Below are 22,149 nucleotides of genomic sequence, written 5' to 3'. Positions count from 1 at the left end.
GTATTTATGAGAGGTATTGACATGTTGAATGCACCGAGCTGTCTGTCTACTCTAAACTACTGGCACACAGCTCGGACACCCATGCACACCCCACAAGACATGCCACAAGAGGTCTCTTTCACAGTGCCCAAGTCTAGAACAGACTATGGGAGGCACACAGTACTACATAGAGCCATGACTACATGGAACTCTATTCCACAGTACTACATAGAGCCATGACTACATGGAACTCTATTCCACAGTACTACATAGAGCCATGACTACATGGAACTCTATTCCACAGTACTACATAGAGCCATGACTACATGAAACTCTATTCCACATCAAGTAACTGATGCAGCAGTAGAATTAGATTTAAAAAACAGATGAATAAAACACCTTATGGAACAGCAGGGACTGTGAAGCAACACAAACATAGGCACATGCATACACACACACAATAACGTACACACCATACACATGAATATAGTACTGTAGATATGCGGTAGTGGTGGAATAGGGGCATGAGGGCACACAGTGTGTTGTGAAATCTGTGAATGTATTGTAATGTTTTTAAAATGGTATAAACTGCCTTAATTTTGCTGGAACCCAGGAAGGGTAGCTGCTGAAAGGGGTTCCACGATAAATACAAAATACAAATACTTAAGGATAATCAAGGAGGAAAATAATGAACGACGTGGTGTGTTCCTTCCATGGAGTTGCATTATTTCCCAGAGAACGCATAGAGCCCCGAGTTGATTATCCCTTTTATACCATGGCTAAAATGTAACATATTTGCCAGTAGAAATGTGTTCAACATCCACTGAAGTAGCTAGCAAGTTTTACTAGATAGCTAGATTAGTTGCCGTGGTAACCAAACAAACAGACTTGCTAGTTGAGCTAACCAAACCCATCAGTCCTAGCTTGCCATTATGAAAAGAACATTTCAACAATGCCAATGTTTTAAATTTGACTTTTGCTTTCAAAAGCAGCTCAAACGAAACATGTAAAAATGAACTACAGCCATTGAATTCTACCGTGTGTTATAGGGAAATAATGAGTGCTCTAGAATGCCCTGGTATAATTACCAGGGCAGAGGGGGTGTGGTATATGGCCAATATACCATGGCTAAGGGCTGTTCTTAGGCAAGACGCAATGCAGAGTGCCTGGACACAGCCCTTAGCCGTGGTATATTGGCCATATACCACAAGCCCCGGAGGTGCCTTATTGCAATTATAAAATGGTTACCAACGTAATTAGAACAGTTCATTCCATGGGGTATACGGTCTGATATAACACGGCTTTCAGCCAATCATCATTCAGGGCTCAAACCACCCGGTTTATAATATGGTATAAACATACACAATGGTATGAATATACACTCAGCTTAAATCATAATTTGGGGTGAGGATAACCATGATAAACTAAGTTGCATGTTTCTCTGCCATCTTACCTTGTTCCTCTCCGGCTCATCAAACTGGGCGGCACCATTCAGAAACTTCTTGGGGTCCTTCTCCCTGATGGTGTTGAAGATCCAGTCATCATTCCCAGAGTCGTTCACTCCAGACGCCTGGCCATCCTGCTCACTGACAAGACATAAAGATAACCTTTAGACAACCTCACATGGAAACACAGTCTGAAGCATATTAGTAAACTGTCCCAATAAACAATCTGGTAAACAACCACTTGTGTGTGAATTGCCGAGGAACGAATGACCACGATCGGCTAAATAACATTAAAGGACTTTAATGGATCAAATGAAAAGATTTAGATGCACTATTGTAAAGTGGCTGTTCCACTGGATGTCATAAGGTGAATGCACCAATTTGTAAGTCGCTCTGGATAAGAGCGTCTGCTAAATGACTTAAATGTAAATGTAATAATGACTTACGAGTCCGACTCGTCGTCGCTGGAGTCCTCCCGAGACTGCTCTGCTTTCCACTTCTTGTACTTGTCCACCAGCTCTGAAAGGTAGGACGTCTTCTTGGCGTGCCGGATGATCAGCTTGTGTTTTAGCAGCTCTTTGGCAGTTGGCCTCTGAGGAGGAGCATAGAGTCAAACAACTGTAAACATTGGCTGTGTTTTCTAATGTACAGAGGGTTGACCTTCTACATTTTTGTCATTTAGCAAATGCTCTTATCCAGAGCAACTTACAGGAGCAATAAGGGTTAGTGCCTTGCTCAAGGGCACAGACAGATTTTTCACCTAGTCGGGTTTGGGGATTCGAACCAGCGACCTTTCGGTTACTGGCCCAAACGCTCTTAACCGCTAATTAACAAACTGCCCATTTGAGCTCAATTGCTCCCCAAACACCACTTACAAAGCTGGGCTCTTTGTTCAAACAGGCTTCTATGAATTCTTTGAGGGGTTTGCAGTAGTTTCCTTCCAGGGTGGGCGGGTTGTTCTTTGGGATGACGAATAAGACCTTCATAGGGTGAAGCTCTGAGTAGGGTGGCTCTCCTTTGGCTAGCTCTATGGCTGTTATACCTAGCGACCATATATCCGCCTGCGACACAATGATAAAAAAAAAAAAAAACACTTTTGAGAAAGATTTTTAGAACAAATTCATCACACTTCCACAACGGACTTCAAAACCTCATAGCAAATATCAATAGGGATGGTTTGTGATGCAAAGGATATACAGACAGCATGATTCACAGGATGAAAGTGATAATAACACTTGAGACACTAGAGATTTCTATTCAAAAGATGGAGACATTTTATATTTCACACATTAGCTAGTAACAAACTTCACACCCACTAGAAAGGCCCCACTCAGTAGGCATATATATATATCTATATCACCTGAGCCTGTAGAAGGCCATTTAAGGAACTACCATCAACGTGGTGGCTCTGGTTTGCCGCATGGTGTTTCATATGTTCTATCTGTGTGCAGTGCTGTGCACTGGATGTAGTGTGATCACAGCAGGTTACAGAGCTGAAGCTACCTCTGCAATGCCTCTACTCAGCAGAACAGTGGAATTCAGACAAAAAAAAAAGGTTTACTGGACACTATTTGATTTATTAGGATCCCCACTATGAAAACAAAGTTTGCATTAAACATTTTATTGACAATTCCACACATTGCCTATGACACATTATAACACTTGCACGAACCTATGAACAGATATGTCATCTTAACCTAGAACCTGAAAGAGACGACCTAGAACCTGAAAGAGAGCTTGTGGTATTTCTGACCTTTGAGTCGTACGCAGATTGTTTTATGACTTCAGGTGCCATCCAGAAGGGAGTGCCCACGAACGTGTTCCTCTTTATCTGGGTGTCCGTTAACTGCCCCGCCACTCCAAAGTCTGCCAGCTTCACGTCTCCTTGCTCCGATAGCAACACGTTAGCGGCTGGGGGCAATAACACGAACTATGAGATTTACCACGGTGGCCAGTCAGTTGGATATTCATGCTGCACTGTATGGCCATAGTGTGTTCTAAACAGTACCTTTAATATCTCGGTGGATTTTCTTTTCAGAGTGCAGGTACTCAAGTCCCCTCAGAATCTCTCTGAGAATTGTGGCAATCTGGGTTTCATCCAAGGCACCGGGCTCCAACTGAAAGAGAAAGCAGGCTGGAATAAAGTGTCCTACTGAACCTTGACGGAAATGTGAAGACGCCTTTTTGGTTAGGCCTGTGTTACATCAATGCAATCTTACTGAGGAGTTTACTATACTGTAGAGGAACTTACTAGATCCAGAGCTGATCCTCCTCCTAAATATTCCATAATAATCCATAATTTTGCATCCTGAAATTAAAGAGAGAATGTTTTAATCATAAATCATGGTAAATCTTTATTAAAACAGATCAACATGTACTGTTATAATTTAGCATCATACTGGAATAGAGTGGAAGGGGAAATTAAATATAAGATGAAGACACAGTTAACCTCTCATTTAATACGTTCATAATAATAATTGATATTAAATGAGAAGCTTAAGCTAAGCACTTCAGCAATCTTTTCTCCAGGTGAGCCTAGGGGAGTCAATCACAGCATGTCTGGCTGCATGCATCAGGGATCATATCAAATGATGGAAAGTTAGGTCACTTAAGGTCTGAAGCCACAACCGCCCGGTGACGCCTGGAACAACCGCCCGGTGACGCCTGGAACAACCGCCCGGTGACGCCTGGAACAACCGCCCGGTGACGCCTGGAACAACCGCCCGGTGACGCCTGGAACAACCGCCCGGTGACGCCTGGAACAACCGCCCGGTGACGCCTGGAACAACCGCCCGGTGACGCCTGGAACAACCGCCCGGTGACGCCTGGAACAACCGCCCGGTGACGCCTGGAACAACCGCCCGGTGACGCCTGGAACAACCGCCCGGTGACGCCTGGAACAACCGCCCAGTGACGCCTGGAACAACCGCCCAGTGACGCCTGGAACAACCGCCCAGTGACGCCTGGAACAACCGCCCAGTGACGCCTGGAACAACCGCCCAGTGACGCCTGGAACAACCGCCCAGTGACGCCTGGAACAACCGCCCAGTGACGCCTGGAACAACCGCCCAGTGACGCCTGGAACAACCGCCCAGTGACGCCTGGAACAACCGCCCAGTGACGCCTGGAACAACCGCCCAGTGACGCCTGGAACAACCGCCCAGTGACGCCTGGAACAACCGCCCAGTGACGCCTGGAACAACCGCCCAGTGACGCCTGGAACAACCGCCCAGTGACGCCTGGAACAACCGCCCAGTGACGCCTGGAACAACCGCCCAGTGACGCCTGGAACAACCGCCCAGTGACGCCTGGAACAACCGCCCAGTGACGCCTGGAACAACCGCCCAGTGACGCCTGGAACAACCGCCCAGTGACGCCTGGAACAACCGCCCAGTGACGCCTGGAACAACCGCCCAGTGACGCCTGGAACAACCGCCCAGTGACGCCTGGAACAACCGTGCAGTTCAATAATGCAGCACATAAAATAAAAATAATTTAGCAGACGCTCTTATCAAGAGCATACATTTTCATACTTTTTATTTCTTTGTAATAATGGTCCCCCGTGGAAATTGAACATACAACCCTGGCGTTTCATGTGCCAACGCGATACCAATTGAGCCACACGTGACCACATGTACTTTGGAGGAGGAAATGAAGCACTGCTAAAGTCTCCTGTACGTTCATTAAGTATAGCGGCTCGAGGTCCGGTCTGACCTGCACTACCGGACAGTTTAGGCCTACACATTCTAACAGCAGACTTGATAACCTTGAGAGATGGCAAAATACAACAATTTGTAAAGCAGAATAGCCTCAGGTCAAAGAAATGCAACTAGGATGTTTAGCTATAAGAGTATAGTGTGTTATGCAGCACACACTAAACACAAAAAAAGACCAGACTTTCTTCCTCGTCATGATCCATAAACCAGTTAGTTTCCTTCCCAGCCTCCCAGGCCGGAATCTCTCCTTCCCAGCCTCCCAGGCCTGAATCTCTCCTTCCCAGCCTCCCAGGCCTGAATCTCTCCTTCCCAGCCTCCCAGGCCTGAATCTCTCCTTCCCAGCCTCCCAGGCCTGAATCTCTCCTTCCCAGCCTCCCAGGCCTGAATCTCTCCTTCCCAGCCTCCCAGGCCTGAATCTCTCCTTCCCAGCCTCCCAGGCCTGAATCTCTCCTTCCCAGCCTCCCAGGCCTGAATCTCTCCTTCCCAGCCTCCCAGGCCTGAATCTCTCCTTCCCAGCCTCCCAGGCCTGAATCTCTCCTTCCCAGCCTCCCTGGCCTGAATCTCTCCTTCCCAGCCTCCCTGGCCTGAATCTCTCCTTCCCAGCCTCCCTGGCCTGAATCTCTCCTTCCCAGCCTCCCTGGCCTGAATCTCTCCTTCCCAGCCTCCCTGGCCTGAATCTCTCCTTCCCAGCCTCCCAGGCCTGAATCTCTCCTTCCCAGCCTCCCAGGCCTGAATCTCTCCTTCCCAGCCTCCCAGGCCTGAATCTCTTCAGCAGCTTGCCATGGCCTACTAACCAGCTCTTATCCTCAGTATGAGATCAGACAGAGCATTTCATATGTAAACCACAATGCAACAGTATGTGGAGCAGAAGTAATGGGCTCTACACGGTGCTGTTAACATGGGAGAAAACCCCTCTTTTCACCCTGGGGTATTTACACACATTTTAATGCCAAAGAACGGCTTTTCAAGAGATGTTGAGTGTTTCTGAATGATTCAGGTCTCAGTTCTGACTTAAATCTGCTTGAAAATCAGAGACAAGTTTTGAATATTTCTGCCCAACCAAATTTACTGAACTTGAGCAAATTTGACAAATCAATGGATATGTGTTGTGCAAGGTTGGTAGACACTTATTACAAATGATTCACAGCTGTGATGGCTGCCAAATGTGTATTAACTAAGGTGTGAAGACATTCACAATCAATAAATCATAATCTTTCATTTTCATTGATTTGGAAAATGTTTTTAAAAAAAATCTCACTTTTATAACGTGGAATAGATTGTGTAGATCAGTGAAACAAATCTAATTTACTCCCTTTTTAGATTTCATTTTAAGGCAGAAAAATGTGAAGACTGTGCAAGGCGTGTAGACTTTCACTAGGCACTGTGGCGAACAATACCCAAGAGTTTATAAAGTAGCCTATGCACTCAAATAAGGGTCATAAGGAACAGCTATGATCAGGCACAAATACTACATTACCAACTCCGCAGAATAAAACTTGTAAGTCAGGGTGGAAATACACTATATTATAGAAACGTATGTGGAAACGCCTTCAAATTCATGGATTTGGTCATTTCAGCCACACCCGTTGCTGACATGAGTATAAAAATCGACCACATAGCCATGCAATCTCCATAGACAATCATTGACAGTAGAATGGCCTTACTGAAAAGCTCAGTGACTTTCAATGTGGCACAGTCATAGAATTGCACCTTTTCAACAAGTCAGCTCTGCCCTGCTAGAGCTGCCGCGGTCAACTCTAGTGCTGTAATTGTATAGTGGAAACGATCTAGGAGCAACAACAGCTCAGCCGCGAAGTGGTAGGCCACACCAGCTCACAGAACGGGACCGCCGAGTGCTGAAGCACATAGCGTGTAAAAATCATATGGCCTTAGTTGCAACACTCACTACAGAGTTCCAAACTGCCTCTGGAAGCAATGTCAGCACAATAACTGTTAGTTTGGAGCTTCGTGAAATGGGTTTCTATGGCCGAGCTGCCACAGACAAGCCTAAGATCACCATGGGCAAAGCCAAGTCTCGGCTCGAGCGGTGTAAAGCACGCCGCCATTGGACTCTGGAGCAGTGGAAACGCGTTCTCTGGCAGTCCGACAGCCGGATCTGGGTTTGGCGGATGCCAGGTGAACGCTACCTGCCCGAATACACAGTGCCAACTGTAAAGTTAGGAAAGGGCCTTCCCCACCAGTTTCAAAATGACAATGCCCCCACGCACAAATTGAGGTCATACAGAAATGGTTTTCCAAGATCGGTGTGGAAGAACTTGACTTCCCTGCACAGAGCCATGACCTCAACCCCATCGAACACCTATGGGATGAATTGGAATGCCAACTGCGAACCAGAACTAATCGCCCAACCTCACTAATGCGCTTGTGGCTGAATGGAAGCAAGTCCCCTCAGCAATGTTTCAACATCTAATGGAAAGCCTTCACAGAAGAGTAGGGGCTGTTCTAGCAGCAAAGGGGGGTGGGGGGGGGACCAACTCCATATTAATGCCCATGATTTTGGAATGAGATGTTCGATAAGCAGGTGTCCACATACATTTGGTCATGTAGTGTATCTGAAAGATATATAAAATGAACCAAATTGCAACCTTTGTTGACTGCAACATAAGGCAATTCTGCCTGAGTGAGCATTTTCTGTTCTAAATGGTTGTGCATGATTGTCTGCTGCAGCTGTGAATTTCCCCTTGTAGACAGGTAATCATGTAGGCCAGTGGTGTGTGGATGAGTAAATACGAGCTGCAGACTGAGGCCTGTGGCCAGACAGACTAGATAAACCTGCCTGAGGTGCCGGCGTCATGTGTAAAAGAGCACATTTCACCTTTTTTTTTTTTTTTTTTTTTGAAAGACTAGGCCTATGACTGAGTAATTACATAGAACTTGCCCAACCGAATACAACTTCCTAATTCATCACTGACTGACACTAATATCTTCTCCTCTCACTAATGGTTCTTATTGTATAACGGTTTTACTAGGAATCATTGAGAGATTTAAAGTCAGTCTGTGCAACCAATTTTGATATGGCCTTGACTTGGGATGCACATTTTGGTCAATTTTGTTATCGACTATGCTTCTAACTTTAGTGTTTTCCCACAAATTGCAATTTAGCAAATTCACCGGTGAACAAAAGGTTAAATTCGTTCCAAACGGTAAAATGATGTGACCAACAGAAAATACTATGCATGGAAGGAAGGGACATATTTTCATGAAGCGCTTAAAAAACATGCGAAAATAGAGAGCCTAACATTTTTTTTATTTTCCTCATATTTAACCAGGTAAGTGTTTTTATTTTCCTCATATTTAACCAGGTAAGTGTTTTTATTTTCCTCATATTTAACCAGGTAAGTGTTTTTATTTTCCTCATATTTAACCAGGTAAGTGTTTTTATTTTCCTCATATTTAACCAGGTAAGTGTTTTTATTTTCCTCATATTTAACCAGGTAAGTCGACTGAGAACACATTCTCATTTACAGCAACAACCTGGGGAACAGTTACAGGGGAGATGGAGATGATTAGGTGACCGTGATGGAATTTAGCCAGGACACCGGGGTTAACACCCCCTACTCTTTCGATAAGTGCAATGGGATCTTTAGTGACCACAGAGAGTCAGGACACCCATTTAACGTCCCATCCGAAAGACGGCACCCTACACAGTGCAATGTCCCCAATCACTGCCCTGGGGCATTGGGATTAATTTTTTTAGATCAGAGGAAAAGGTGCCTCCTACTGGCCATCCAACACCACTTCCAGTAGCATCTGGTCTCCCATCCAGGGACCAACCCTGCTTCGCTTCAGAAGCAAGCCAGCAGTGGGATGCAGATTATAGAAAATGAACTAATGAAGCAGAGAATGGAATACATACATTTTCAAACATTTGCCAAATTGCAATTTGTAGGAAAACACTAACTGTTCTAAGACGCATCTGATGCGAGTCCTTTCATGTGACAGAGATGAACATCTTAGTTAGAAACTTAGAAAGAGGGAAAACCTAAATATGCAACAACTAGGATGGGTTGCTAATATGACAAGTATTGTGCTTTTGACTTCTGGACAACGGAAGAAAGTTGATATGAAAACCAGTAGAACTGAAATTCTTGGAAACTTTTTTAGTTGTTTATATATATATACACTCCTCAAAAAAATAAAGGGAACACTTAAACAACACAATGTAACTCCAAGTCAATCACACTTCTGTGAAATCAAACTGTCCACTTAGGAAGCAACACTGATTGACAATAAATTTCACATGCTGTTGTGCAAATGGAATAGACAAAAGGATGAAATTATAGGCAATTAGCAAGACACCCCCCAAAACAGGAGTGATTCTGCAGGTGGTGACCACAGACCACTTCTCAGTTCCTATGCTTCCTGGCTGATGTTTTGGTCACTTTTGAATGCTGGCGGTGCTCTCACTCTAGTGGTAGCATGAGACGGAGTCTACAACCCACACAAGTGGCTCAGGTAGTGCAGTTCATCCAGGATGGCACATCAATGCGAACTGTGGCAAAAAGGTTTGCTGTGTCTGTCAGCGTAGTGTCCAGAGCATGCAGGCGCTACCAGGAGACAGGCCAGTACATCAGGAGACGTGGAGGAGGCCGTAGGAGGGCAACAACCCAGCAGCAGGACCGCTACCTCCGCCTTTGTGCAAGGAGGTGCACTGCCAGAGCCCTGCAAAATGACCTCCAGCAGGCCACAAATGTGCATGTGTCTGCATATGGTCTCACAAGGGGTCTGAGGATCTCATCTCGGTACCTAATGGCAGTCAGGCTACCTCTGGCGAGCACATGGAGGGCTGTGCGGCCCCACAAAGAAATGCCACCCCACACCATGACTGACCCATCGCCAAACCGGTCATGCTGGAGGATGTTGCAGGCAGCAGAACGTTCTCCACGGCGTCTCCAGACTCTGTCACGTCTGTCACATGTGCTCATGTGCTCACTGTGAACCTGCTTTCATCTGTGAAGAGCACAGGGCGCCAGTGGCGAATTTGCCAATCTTGGTGTTCTCTGGCAAATGCGAAACGTCCTGCACGCTGTTGGGCTGTAAGCACAACCCCCACCTGTGGACGTCGGGCCCTCATACCACCCTCATGGAGTCTGTTTCTGACCGTTTGAGCAGACACATGCACATTTGTGGCCTGCTGGAGGTCATTTTGCAGGGCTCTGGCAGTGCACCTCCTTGCACAAAGGCGGAGGTAGCGGTCCTGCTGCTGGGTTGTTGCCCTCCTACGGCCTCCTCCACGTCTCCTGATGTACTGGCCTGTCTCCTGGTAGCGCCTGCATGCTCTGGACACTACGCTGACAGACACAGCAAACCTTTTTGCCACAGTTCGCATTGATGTGCCATCCTGGATGAACTGCACTACCTGAGCCACTTGTGTGGGTTGTAGACTCCGTCTCATGCTACCACTAGAGTGAGAGCACCGCCAGCATTCAAAAGTGACCAAAACATCAGCCAGGAAGCAAGGAACTGAGAAGTGGTCTGTGGTCACCACCTGCAGAATCACTCCTGTTTTGGGGGGTGTCTTGCTAATTGCCTATAATTTCCACCTTTTGTCTATTCCATTTGCACAACAGCATGTGAAATGTATTGTCAATCAGTGTTGCTTCCTAAGTGGACAGTTTGATTTCACAGAAGTGTGATTGACTTGGAGTTACATTGTGTTGTTTAAGTGTTCCCTTTATTTTTTTGAGCAGTGTATATATATATATATATATATATATATATAGAGATATATAGATATATATATATATATATAGTAAATATTTTTTATTCAACAGTAACATGCAAAACAGAACAGAACAGAACACAAAGAGAAAAAGATACCAATAAAATACAAATCCACATTAATATCCATTTAAATACAGACATGTAGAGAATACATTTTAGACATTTTGTTTTGTGTTTTAATGATTGTAAATAGTTTTCCAAATCAGATAAAAATAAATTAAAGGGACTTTTTTTCCCTTCATACATTGATGTGTATGAACATTTTTATGACATAGTGACGTTCAATTGTGTGTAGTAAAATAATTGCCAAACTTAGACCTTATGGTTGTATGTATTTTGTTGCCATAAATATAGTTTTACACCAGTTCAGAACACCTCACTATGTAAACAATTACAAAATAAGTGTTCCATATATTCAGTTTCTAGTTCACAAAAACGGCATTCACTGGAAACAGGTATATATTTAGAAATCAAGCTATTACACAGGTATAATCTATGGATAATGCAATCTCCTTTGCTTTATTGGTCACCATAAATATGTGACGTGAGACAAGCACGGCACCAGTTTACAGAAGATGATGAAGCCCAACAAAATATAACAGAAGGAATAGACTTCCTGTAGAAAATATCCCTTAATAAACGATTGTTGAATTTCTTATCTAGTAAACCTATGCCATTCACCTGGCTTACAATAGGAGATATTCAAAAATATGCACTATTCTGAAGTAAAGACTTTATCCCACTAGGTACAGCTTTTATAACAGCGGCAGGTAGCCTAGTGATTAGAGCGTTGGACTAGTAACTGAAAGGTTGCAAGATCGAATCCCCGAGCTGAGAAGGTAAAAAAAATCTGTCATTCTGCCCCTGAACAAGGCAGTTAAACCCACTGTTCCTAGGCCGTCATTGAAAATAAACATTTGTTCTTAACTGACTTGCCTAGTTAAATAAAGGTAAAAAATAAATAAAATAATATTTCTTGCTTGAAATCTCAAAGTTGCATCTTTCCATAAATGATCTCCGTGTAAATAGATTCCCACTAATACTAACTAATTGGCTGACAAGGAAAATGTTTTTCGAGAACCAGTTACAGAAAAAAAACTTCTTGTTTCTATGTAATATTGAACCATTATTCCATATAAAACATTTGACGTGAAAAATTGTGTTTATACAGCTACGCCCAGCACATTAAAGCCTGCTTGTGAAAAGCCAGCAATTTCAGAAAGTTAACCCACAATACATTGTAGTAAAAATGTAAGCCCTCCAAGCTTCTGAAAAACAAAATGAGGTATAATATTCCAGAAACTATGAGGATTTTAAAGTACATTTAAACCCAGTTGACTTCTATTATCTGATTAAATAGTGTGAAGTCTAAGACATTTAAACCGTCATCACAAACCCTGTTGGTGATAACATCTCTTTTAATCTTATGTGGCTTATTTTTCCATATGAAGTTGTACGTTAGCCAAAGGTACAGCAAGTGTAATAATGAATGTCAATAGATGAAAAAAGATAGGATGCACGAGATCGCTTTGGCTAAAAGCGCCCTCCCTTGAAGACTTAAATCCCTCCCTTACCATGTGGATCCTTTATTTTTTTAAAGATTCAGTTACAGGATTCAAATTAAGATCATTCACAGCCTTAAGATTTTTGGTGTTCTTTACACCGGGGTAGGTTACAGTATCTTTTTCAGTTATCTGCTGGATTGACAGCTCCTTTCAGAACAAACATCTCACATTTGGAAAGATTTAATACCAAACCTGAGATTTTTGAGAACTGCTTCACAATATCCCATGCTAATCTAGTTTGTGACATTTTTTAAAGTGAGGTGTCATCCGCAAGTTGGGATATCTTGATCTCTCTGGCCTGGAATGTAATGCGTTCAAATAGACTTAAAACTAATGACCATAAGGTTTGAGATAGAAGGTTTGAAAAAAAACTTTTTTTTTTTTTTAAAGTTAAGATTGGACAACCTTGTCGTGTTCCTTTGTAAATGTTAAACCTTGAGGATGTTCCATGACAGAGTTTGATACAGCTATTTCCACCATTATACAGAGTTCTAACAGCATCAACAAAAGAAATGACCAAACTTCAAATGCTTAAGACAATCAAAGATAAAATTGTGACACAGTATGAAATGCTTTCAGAAAATCCCCAAATAAGATAACAGGGAAGTCATCCAATAGATCACAATATCAACCAAGTCTAACACCAGCCTCAGATTATTAGATATAAGGCGCCATTTCATAAACCCTGATTGACATTCATCAATCAGATCATTCAAGCACGACTTTAACCTTTTCGCAAAGATTGAGGCTATAATTTTGTAGTTGTTATTTAGGTGTGATTGGATGCCAATTATAAATAATTAAGGAGATCCTTGAGTGGTCTAGGTATAAGAGTAGTAATCCCTTGCTTCAGAGAGGCAGGTAGTTCTCCCTTCTTTATAGCCTCATTAAAAGGTTTCAAGAAACCAAAAATGGTGCTATTTCTTCAGAGGTTTTGTAAAATTCAGAGGTTAATCCATCACAACCTGGATATCTGTTATTTTTTTATTGAGCAACCCCATATTTTATGTCCATAATGGATAAATCTAAACAAGACCAATTTAATTCTTCACCAACCACATTATCTATAGAATCAAGGAGACCCTTAGAGTCACTCAAACTGTTATCTAAGGAGTAAAGATTCTCATAAAATTTAAGAGGTAAAAATCTGATAACTTTATCCTCAGAGGTTACCCCATGAATCTTAAGTTTCCGAAGTGTGTCGAGTTCCCCTCTCCTCTTTTCCAAATTAAAAAGTATCCACTGTTCTTTTTGCCTTTTTTCAAGCCAGTGTTTTCTGGATCTTATGAAGGCTCCTCTAGCCTTTTCCTGATACAAATGTATCTAGTTGATTCTGTAAATCATTCAATTTAGCTTTCTCATTAAGATCTCTAATACTCCAGGGTTTTTAACTCTCCATATGTCAATTAAGTCCAGGCTTTGGCAGAAATTCACCAACTTGTTCACTCCAATGTTAGGCCTATGGGGCAATCTTATCAGTCTCATTAGAATAAACCATATTTTAAATCCCCACCAACTATAATCTGACTGGATGGATATTTTCTCATAAGACGTAAGAATTTCCTCAATAAGTAAGTCATTTGGAGGACTAGAACAGAATCCATATACATTACACAAATAATCTGTCCATATGGTTGATGACTGCTACTAGGCAATGTCAATTGGTGTCCATTTGAGTAAACAAAACATTCCCTTTGAAATTGTGTTCTAAAATTGCAACTCCAGCTGAATGATCAGTCCCGTAGGCCAAGAAAATGTCACTGCCCCACTGATTTTACGAAAAATTACAGTCCCCTTTGCATGAATGCGTTTCTTGAATTAATACAAGATCTGCGCTACAGTCCTTAGAAAACAGTAAAAAGCTTTCCTCTTCAACAGGTTTCGTATCCCCCTGGCATTGATTGACAAACTTCCATATATACAATAGAAATAGAAAGACAAATCCTATGGAATCTCAACTCTACAATCTCTATAAAAAGGTGCATCATACACGTATTAACAGAAGTCTTAACTTCTAAACCATAACACCGCAATTCAACACTAGAATGCTCAGTTTGTTGTGGGGAAGGGGCTACCTTGTAAGCCCACCTGAGGGAGCAAATCACCCTGGTCAAACGTATTTTCTGTTGGCGAAAAAGGCTCAGATTCCCCTGTAGAATCCACCCTTTCCTTGATTATGGGCCTGTTGGACGAGAGGCCACAACTTTGCCGGTCCTCACCGGATCTACATTTTCTCTATTTCAGAAAGGCACTTTCCTTTGCTTTCTTCCAAACTGCATCTCTTGCTGTGCGGAAAGCAAACTGGATGATGATCGAGTGGCTGCCGATGGCGCCGAAGGAGATGGCTGCTGTTTTACGATCCCGTAACCAATTGTGCTATTGTGTGTTTTTCTTTGCGTTATTTGTAACTTAGTTTGTACATAATGTTTCTGCTACCGTGTCCTATGATCGAAAAGAGCTTCTAGATATCAGGACAGAGATTACTCATCCCGTACTGGAGGAATACTTTTTCTTCAACGAGTCGGACGGGAAGGATTTACTTCAGGCGCCCGACAAGGCCCTCATCCCCCGTCATTTGCAGGAGAAAGAGACGGAGGTATCGGGAGACGAAGGTCCGGGTGCCTTGTAAGGATCCGTCGCCGAGAGGGTTATCAACCTTTACCATCGGTCCTATTAGCCAACAATACAATCAATCGATAATCTAATAGACGAACTACGATCACGTATATCCTACCAACGGGACATTAAAAACTAATATATTTTTTATTGAAACCGAGTCATGGCTGAACGACGACATGAATAACATAGATCTTGGGGGTTTTAAGCATTTTCGACAGGATAGAACAACGGCCTCTGGTAAGACAAGGGGTGGCGGTCTAAACTCTCTTAGTTAATAGTGTGGTATAGATCACACTATTTACCAAGAGAGTTTATCTGTATTTTTCGTAGTTGTCTATATACCACCACAAACCGATGCTGGCACTAAGACCGCACTCAATGAGCTGTATACTGCCATAAGCAAACAGGAAATCGTTCATCCATAGGCGGCACTCCTAGTGGCCGGGGACTTTAATTCCGTCGAAACTCAAATCCATTTTACCTCATTTCTACCAGTATGTTAAAATGTGCAACCAGAGAATTTTTTTAACTATAAAAAAAACATTAAAAAAAACAACAACTCTCGACCATCTTTACTCCACACACAGAGACACGTAAGAAAAGCTCTCCCTAACCCTCCATTTGGGAAATCTGACCATAATTCTATCCTCCTGATTCCTGCTTACAAGTAAAAACTAAAGCAGGAAGCACAAGTGACTCAGTCAATAAGAAAGTGGTCAGATGATGCAGATGCTAAGCTACAGAACTATTTTGCTAACACAGACCGGAAAATGTTCTGGGATTCTTCCAATGACATTGAGGAGTACACCACATCAGTCACTGGCTTCATCAATAAGTGCATCGATGACGTCGTCCCCACAGTGACCGTACGTACATACGCCAACCAGAAGCTATGGATTACAGGCACTGAGCTAAAGGGTAGAGCTGCCGCTTTCAAGGAGCGGGACTCTAACCCGGAAGATTATAAGGAATCCCACTATGCCCTCCGGCGAACCATCAAACAGGCAAAGCGTCAATACAGGACTAAGATAGAATCGTACTACACCGGCTCCGAAGCTCATCGGATGTGGCAGGGCTTGCAAACTATTACAGACTACAAAGGGAAGCACAGCCGCGAGCTGCCCAGTGATACGAGCCTACCAGACGAGCTAAATTACTTCTATGCTCGCTTCAAGGTAAGCAACACTGAACATCAGCTGTTCCGGATGACTGTGTGATAACACTCTCCGTAGCCAATGTGAGTAAGACCTTTAAACAGGTCAACATTCACAAGGCCGTAGAGCCAGACGGATTACCAGGACGTGTACTCCAAGCATGCGCTGACCAACTGGCAAGTGTCTTCACTGACATTTTCAACCTCTCCCTGACTGAGTCTGTAATACCAACATGTTTCAAGCAGACCACCATAGTCCCTGTGCCCAAGAGCACTAAGGTAACCTGCCTAAATGACTACCGACCCGTAGCACTCACATCTGTAGCCATGAAGTGCTTTGAAAGGCTCGTCATGGCTCACATCAACACCATCATCACAGAAACCCTAGACCCACTACAATTTACATACCCCCCAACAGATCAACAGATGACGCACTCAACACTGTCCTTTCCCACCTAGACAAAATGAACACCTATGTGAGAATGCTATTCATTGACTACAGCTTCGCATTGAACACCATAGTGCCCTCAATACTCATCACTAAGCTAAGGACCCTGGGACTAAACACCTCCCTCTGCAACTTGATCCTGGACTTCCTAACGGGCCGCCCCAGGTGGTATGGGTAGGTAAGAACAAATACGCCACACTGATCCTCAACACGGGGGCACTTCAGGGGTGATTGCTCAGTCCCCTCCTGTTCAATCATGACTGCACAGCCAGGCACAACACCATCATCAAGTTTGCCGATGACACAACAGTGGTAGGCCTGATCACCAACAACGAGACAGCATATAGGGAAGTGGTCAGCGACCTGGCCGTGTGGTGCCAGGACAACAACCTCTCCCTCAATGTGATCAAGACAAAGGAGATGATTGTGGACTACGGGAAAAAGAGGACTGAGCACGCCCACGTTCTCATCGACGGGGCTGCAGTGGAGCAGGTTGAGAGCTTCAAGTTCCTTGGTGTCCACATCAACAAACTATAGTGTTCCAAACACACCAAAACAGTCATGAAGAGGGCACAACAATGCCTATCCCCCCCCCAGGAGACTGAAAAGATTTGGCATGGGTCCTCAGATCCTCAAAAGGTTCTACAGCTGAACCATCGAGAACATCCTAACTGGTTGCATCACTGCCTGGTATGGCAACTGCTTTACCTACATGTACATATTACGTCGACTATTTGTTACTAATATTTTCAATTTTTTTACTTATATACACTGCTCAAAAAAATAAAGGGAACACAAAAATAACACGTCCTAGATCTGAATGAATGAAATATTCTTATTAAATACTTTTTTCTTTACATAGTTGAATGTGCAGACAACAAAATCACACAAAAATTATCAATGGAAATCAAATTTATCAACCCATGGAGGTCTGGATTTGGAGTCACACTGAAAATTAAAGTGGAAAACCACACTACAGGCTGATCCAACTTTGATGTAATGTCCTTAAAACAAGTCAAAATGAGGCTCAGTAGTGTGTGGCCTCCACGTGGCCTCCACGTGCCTGTATGACCTCCCTACAACGCCTGGGCATGCTCCTGATGAGGTGGCAGATGGTCTCATGAGGGATCTCCTCCCAGACCTGGACTAAAGCATCCGCCAACTCCTGGACAGTCTGTGGTGCAACGTGGCGTTGGTGGATGGAGCGAGACATGATGTCCCAGATGTGCTCAATTGGATTCAGGTCTGGGGAACGGGCGGGCCAGTCCATAGCATCAATGCCTTCCTCTTGCAGGAACTGCTGACACACTCCAGCCACATGAGGTCTAGCATTGTCTTGCATTAGGAGGAACCCAGGGCCAACCGCACCAGCATATGGTCTCACAAGGGGTCTGAGGATCTCATCTCGGTACCTAATGGCAGACAGGCTACCTCTGGCGAGCACATGGAGGGCTGTGCGGCACCCCAAATAAATGCCACCCCACACCATGACTGACCCACCACCAAATCGGTCATTTTGGAGGATGTTGCAGGCAGCAGAACGTTCTCCACGGCGTCTCCAGACTCTGTCACGTCTGTCACGTGCTCAGTGTGAACCTGCTTTCATCTGTGAAGAGCACAGGGCGCCAGTGGCGAATTTGCCAATCTTGGTGTTCTCTGGCAAATGCCAAACGTCCTGCACGGTGTTGGGCTGTAAGCACAACCCCCACCTGTGGACGTCGGGCCCTCATACCACCCTCATGGAGTCTGTTTCTGACCGTTTGAGCAGACACATGCACATTTGTGGCCTGCTGGAGGTCATTTTGCAGGGCTCTGGCAGTGCTCCACCTGCTCCTCCTTGCACAAAGGTGGAGGTAGCAGTCCTGCTGCTGGGTTGTTGTCCTCCTACGGCCTCCTCCACGTCTCCTGATGTACTGGCCTGTCTCCTGGTAGCGCCTCCATGCTCTGGACACTACGCTGACAGACACAGCAAACCTTCTTGCCACAGCTCGCATTGATGTGCCATCCTGGATGAGCTGCACTACCTGAGCCACTTGTGTGGGTTGTAGACTCCGTCTCATGCTACCACTAGAGTGAAAGCACCGCCAGCATTCAAAAGTGACCAAAACATCAGCCAGGAAGCATAGGAACTGAGAAGTGGTCAGCACCTGCAGAACCACTCCTTTATTGGGGGTGTCTTGCTAATTGCCTATAATTTCCACCTTTTGTCTATTCCATTTGCACAACAGCATGTGAAATTTATTGTCAATCAGTGTTGCTTCCTAAGTGGACAGTTTGATTTCACAGAAGTGTGATTGACTTGGAGTTACATTGTGTTGTTTAAGTGTTCCCTTTATTTTTTTGAGCAGTGTATATATATTTTTTTTTACTTAAGACTTTTTTCTTAAAACTTGTTAAAGCATTGTTGGTTAAGGGCTTATAAGTAAACATTTCACCTTTTGTATTCAGCGCATGTGACAAATACAATTTGATCTTGCTTCTTCCCAATACGATGAGCGACATCCACAGCCATACATCCTTTGGGGAAGTCTGGGGCCACACGGTTACAGATGTCATTTACTATGCGTTTCCCATTCTCACCCTGGTCCTCGGGGACACCGTAAAGCTGTAGCCCCCACCTTCTCCGGTATCGCTCTGCTTCAGACAAGCGCTCTTGCATGTCGATGTCGACTCTTCTCCTCTGCAGTGCATTTATCAGAGGTTGCAGTGTTTGCACGTTTAAGCTCTTCGATACTCTCGTACGCATGATTCAGAGCTCTCAAGGTCAACGAATTTTGATGCGTTTTCGCGTATCTTTTTCTCCAGACTATTGGCTCTTTCGTTCGTCTTTGCAGTGACAGCATTGATTATGTTGACCTGGAGTTCACTCAAAGACAATTCTTTGTGTTTTTTGGGTGCAGGACTATTGACTGGAGTTTCTGAATCAACCGAATGTCCAGATTTCTCCATTTCTTCTCCTGAGGAGTCAGGTGGCGTTCTCTCTCCGGTGTATGAGTGGTCAGCTAGCAAATACCTTCTCCTCCCTTTGCTCTTTCGCACATATTTTTCTTCCATTTTGACTAGTTTCAGATCAAATTAGCGGTCTACTGACCGTTGTTCTCGTGTTTACTATAAACCGAGGTGTTTATTTAAGTAAGTTTGAGAGGGATAAAAGTTAAGTTTACACGGAGCAAGATAAAATCCCATCTGCACTCATCTTCCTGGAACTCCTTTTTGGTTGCTAGCTTTTCTGTTAGCTGCTTTGTGGTGCTCCTCTCTCTCCCACTGCTCTACTGCTCCCTGCAGCCTGTGAGTTACCTAGCAACGAGTCTCCGCTCCAGTTTGCTCCTGGCTGACTGACTAAAAACAGCCATATAGTTGAGATTCGATAGCTACTTTCTAACTCTATATTACTATTTTCTAAAAAATTATAATTCCGGTCGATCAAGACACTACCTATTTTATGACTGACGAGATTTGTTAAATTCTGGACACCAATTTAATTCCACTAAATTATGCAAATTAACCGATAAGCATGACTGGTCAAATGTATTTCGGTTGTTAACCGTTGACAGTCAAGGCTAGGGACGTTATACCATATCGATCCATTTCATGTCAGGGAGGGCAGCATTACATGTTTATTTATAATTACATTATTATTATTTTTTTTAAACATCAAATATAAAAAGTGAGCACAAGCCGTAGAACCAAGCATTTCAAATGCTATACGATTCGCCTACCGTTTTCAGAGACTGCATAACATCAGTATGTGTATTCACCTAGACTTGGCCTGATCGTGCTGCAGGCTAATTGTCTGGCTGAACAGAGTGTGGTCAGAGCCAGGCTGTTGCTGTCTCTGGGAGGGCAGATGTTGGGTCTGAGCTATACGATCCAGCACTCCGAGGGCTGGAGTAGCACCTGTTGCCTGCCCCACTTTTAGACACGCACACAACACTAGCCTCCCTTCCTCCATCTATCAGTACAACTGGAGCCAACAGCTAGCTGGCACTCTCCCCACTGGCCTCAGGTAAACCCTTAAGCAGTAATTGAAAAAGTACCCAATGCTCATACTTGAGTAAAAGTAACGATACCTTAATAGAAAATGACTTGAGTAAAAGTGCAAGTCACCCAGTAAAATAGTACTTGAGTAAAAGTCTACAAGTATTTGGGTTTTAATATACTTAAGTGTCAAAAGTAAATGCAAAAATATATTTAAGTATTAAAAGTATAAATTATTTCATATAAGCTTATATTAATCAAACCAGACAGAAGTTTTATTTATTTATGGATAGCCAGGGGCACGCTCCAACACTAAGACATCATTTACAAACAAAGCATGTGTTTAGTGAGTCCACCAGATCAGAGGCAGTAGGGATGATCAGGCATGGTCTCTTGATAAATGTGTGAATTGGACCATTGTCCTGTCCTGCTAAGCATTCAAAATATAACAAGTACTTTTGGCCGTCAGGGAAAATGTACGGAGTAAAAAGTACATTATTTTCTTTAGGAATATAGTGAAGCAAAAGCAGGCAAAAATATAAATAGTAAAGTACAGATAACCCCAAAAAACAACTTAAGTAGTACTTTAAAGTATTTTTACTTAAGTACTGGCACTAACACACTACATGCTCTCTAAGAGCCACTTAAGCCCCTTCACATGTAGACCTTCTAGTACTCTGCCTACTCCAGATTCATTTCATACTTACAGTTGACAGCAACCAAAGGCCAGGAAATGATGAAATCCCTCACGATCAAGTCAACACGGGATCCTCATGAATGCTTAATTGTTTTTTCATAGTATTACTGTCCCCGCATGACAGGCAGTACATTGTAGGACATATAGGATAATGAAGTAAGGCATGCCTGTGTTCTGCTCACCATCACCAGTGCCAATCCATGCCGTAGGCCTAATGCTCAGGCACAATTCATGAGAGCCTTGGTCCATTAACATATGAATGATTTATTGACCCATATACAGTTGCCTGCAATTGTTATACATACCACCACTGGCAGCATAGAGCAAAAAAAAAAATAGAATGGACTATTCATTCACTATTTGTGGATGGACTATTCAGCCAAAATCCTTTTTTCACAGCATGTTGAAATAACACGAGGTTTGGTCAACTTACCTTCAGATATGATCCGTAATACCTGGTTACAAAGGGACTGTCACACTGGCTGAGGACCGTTATCTCCTGTTGAATGTCTTCGATTTCATCCTCAGCCTCCTCGAGGTCAATTATCTTAATGGCCACTACTTTCTGAGTCCGATTGTCAACGCCTTTGAACACCTCTCCAAAAGAGCCTTTCCCGATCCTCTCCAGCTTGGTGAACAGCTCCTCCGGATCAGCTTTAAAGTTCTGAGGGAAGGAGAGAAACAGTGCTGTGTTAAGGACAGCAGAGCAACATTCAAATCACAGGTAAAGAAGGACCATGCAATCAAGAGATTAAGCATAGGTTTTTATTCTATGATTGCCGCCTGTCTGAGTTTAAATAATAG

General features: G+C 43.6%; 1 protein-coding gene across 1 annotated transcript in view; it reads right to left on the bottom strand.

The window, feature by feature from the left end:
• The window catches only part of LOC129816701 (serine/threonine-protein kinase 24-like), a 32,815-nt gene that overhangs the window by 5,568 nt on the left and 5,098 nt on the right, over positions 1–22,149 (bottom strand). The window contains exons 2-8 of the mRNA XM_055871500.1: positions 21,779–22,009; positions 3,676–3,732; positions 3,433–3,541; positions 3,178–3,335; positions 2,300–2,485; positions 1,871–2,016; positions 1,433–1,565 (exon numbers count right to left, since the gene is read on the bottom strand). Coding sequence (XP_055727475.1) covers positions 1,433–1,565; positions 1,871–2,016; positions 2,300–2,485; positions 3,178–3,335; positions 3,433–3,541; positions 3,676–3,732; positions 21,779–22,009 — 1,020 coding nt within the window. The remainder of the gene's footprint in view (positions 1–1,432; positions 1,566–1,870; positions 2,017–2,299; positions 2,486–3,177; positions 3,336–3,432; positions 3,542–3,675; positions 3,733–21,778; positions 22,010–22,149) is intronic.

The sequence above is a fragment of the Salvelinus fontinalis genome, chromosome 19, assembly GCF_029448725.1.
Source record: "Salvelinus fontinalis isolate EN_2023a chromosome 19, ASM2944872v1, whole genome shotgun sequence".
Lineage (NCBI taxonomy): Eukaryota > Metazoa > Chordata > Actinopteri > Salmoniformes > Salmonidae > Salvelinus > Salvelinus fontinalis.
Note: the sequence above shows the minus strand (reverse complement) of the source record. Positions and strands in the feature narration are given on the sequence as shown.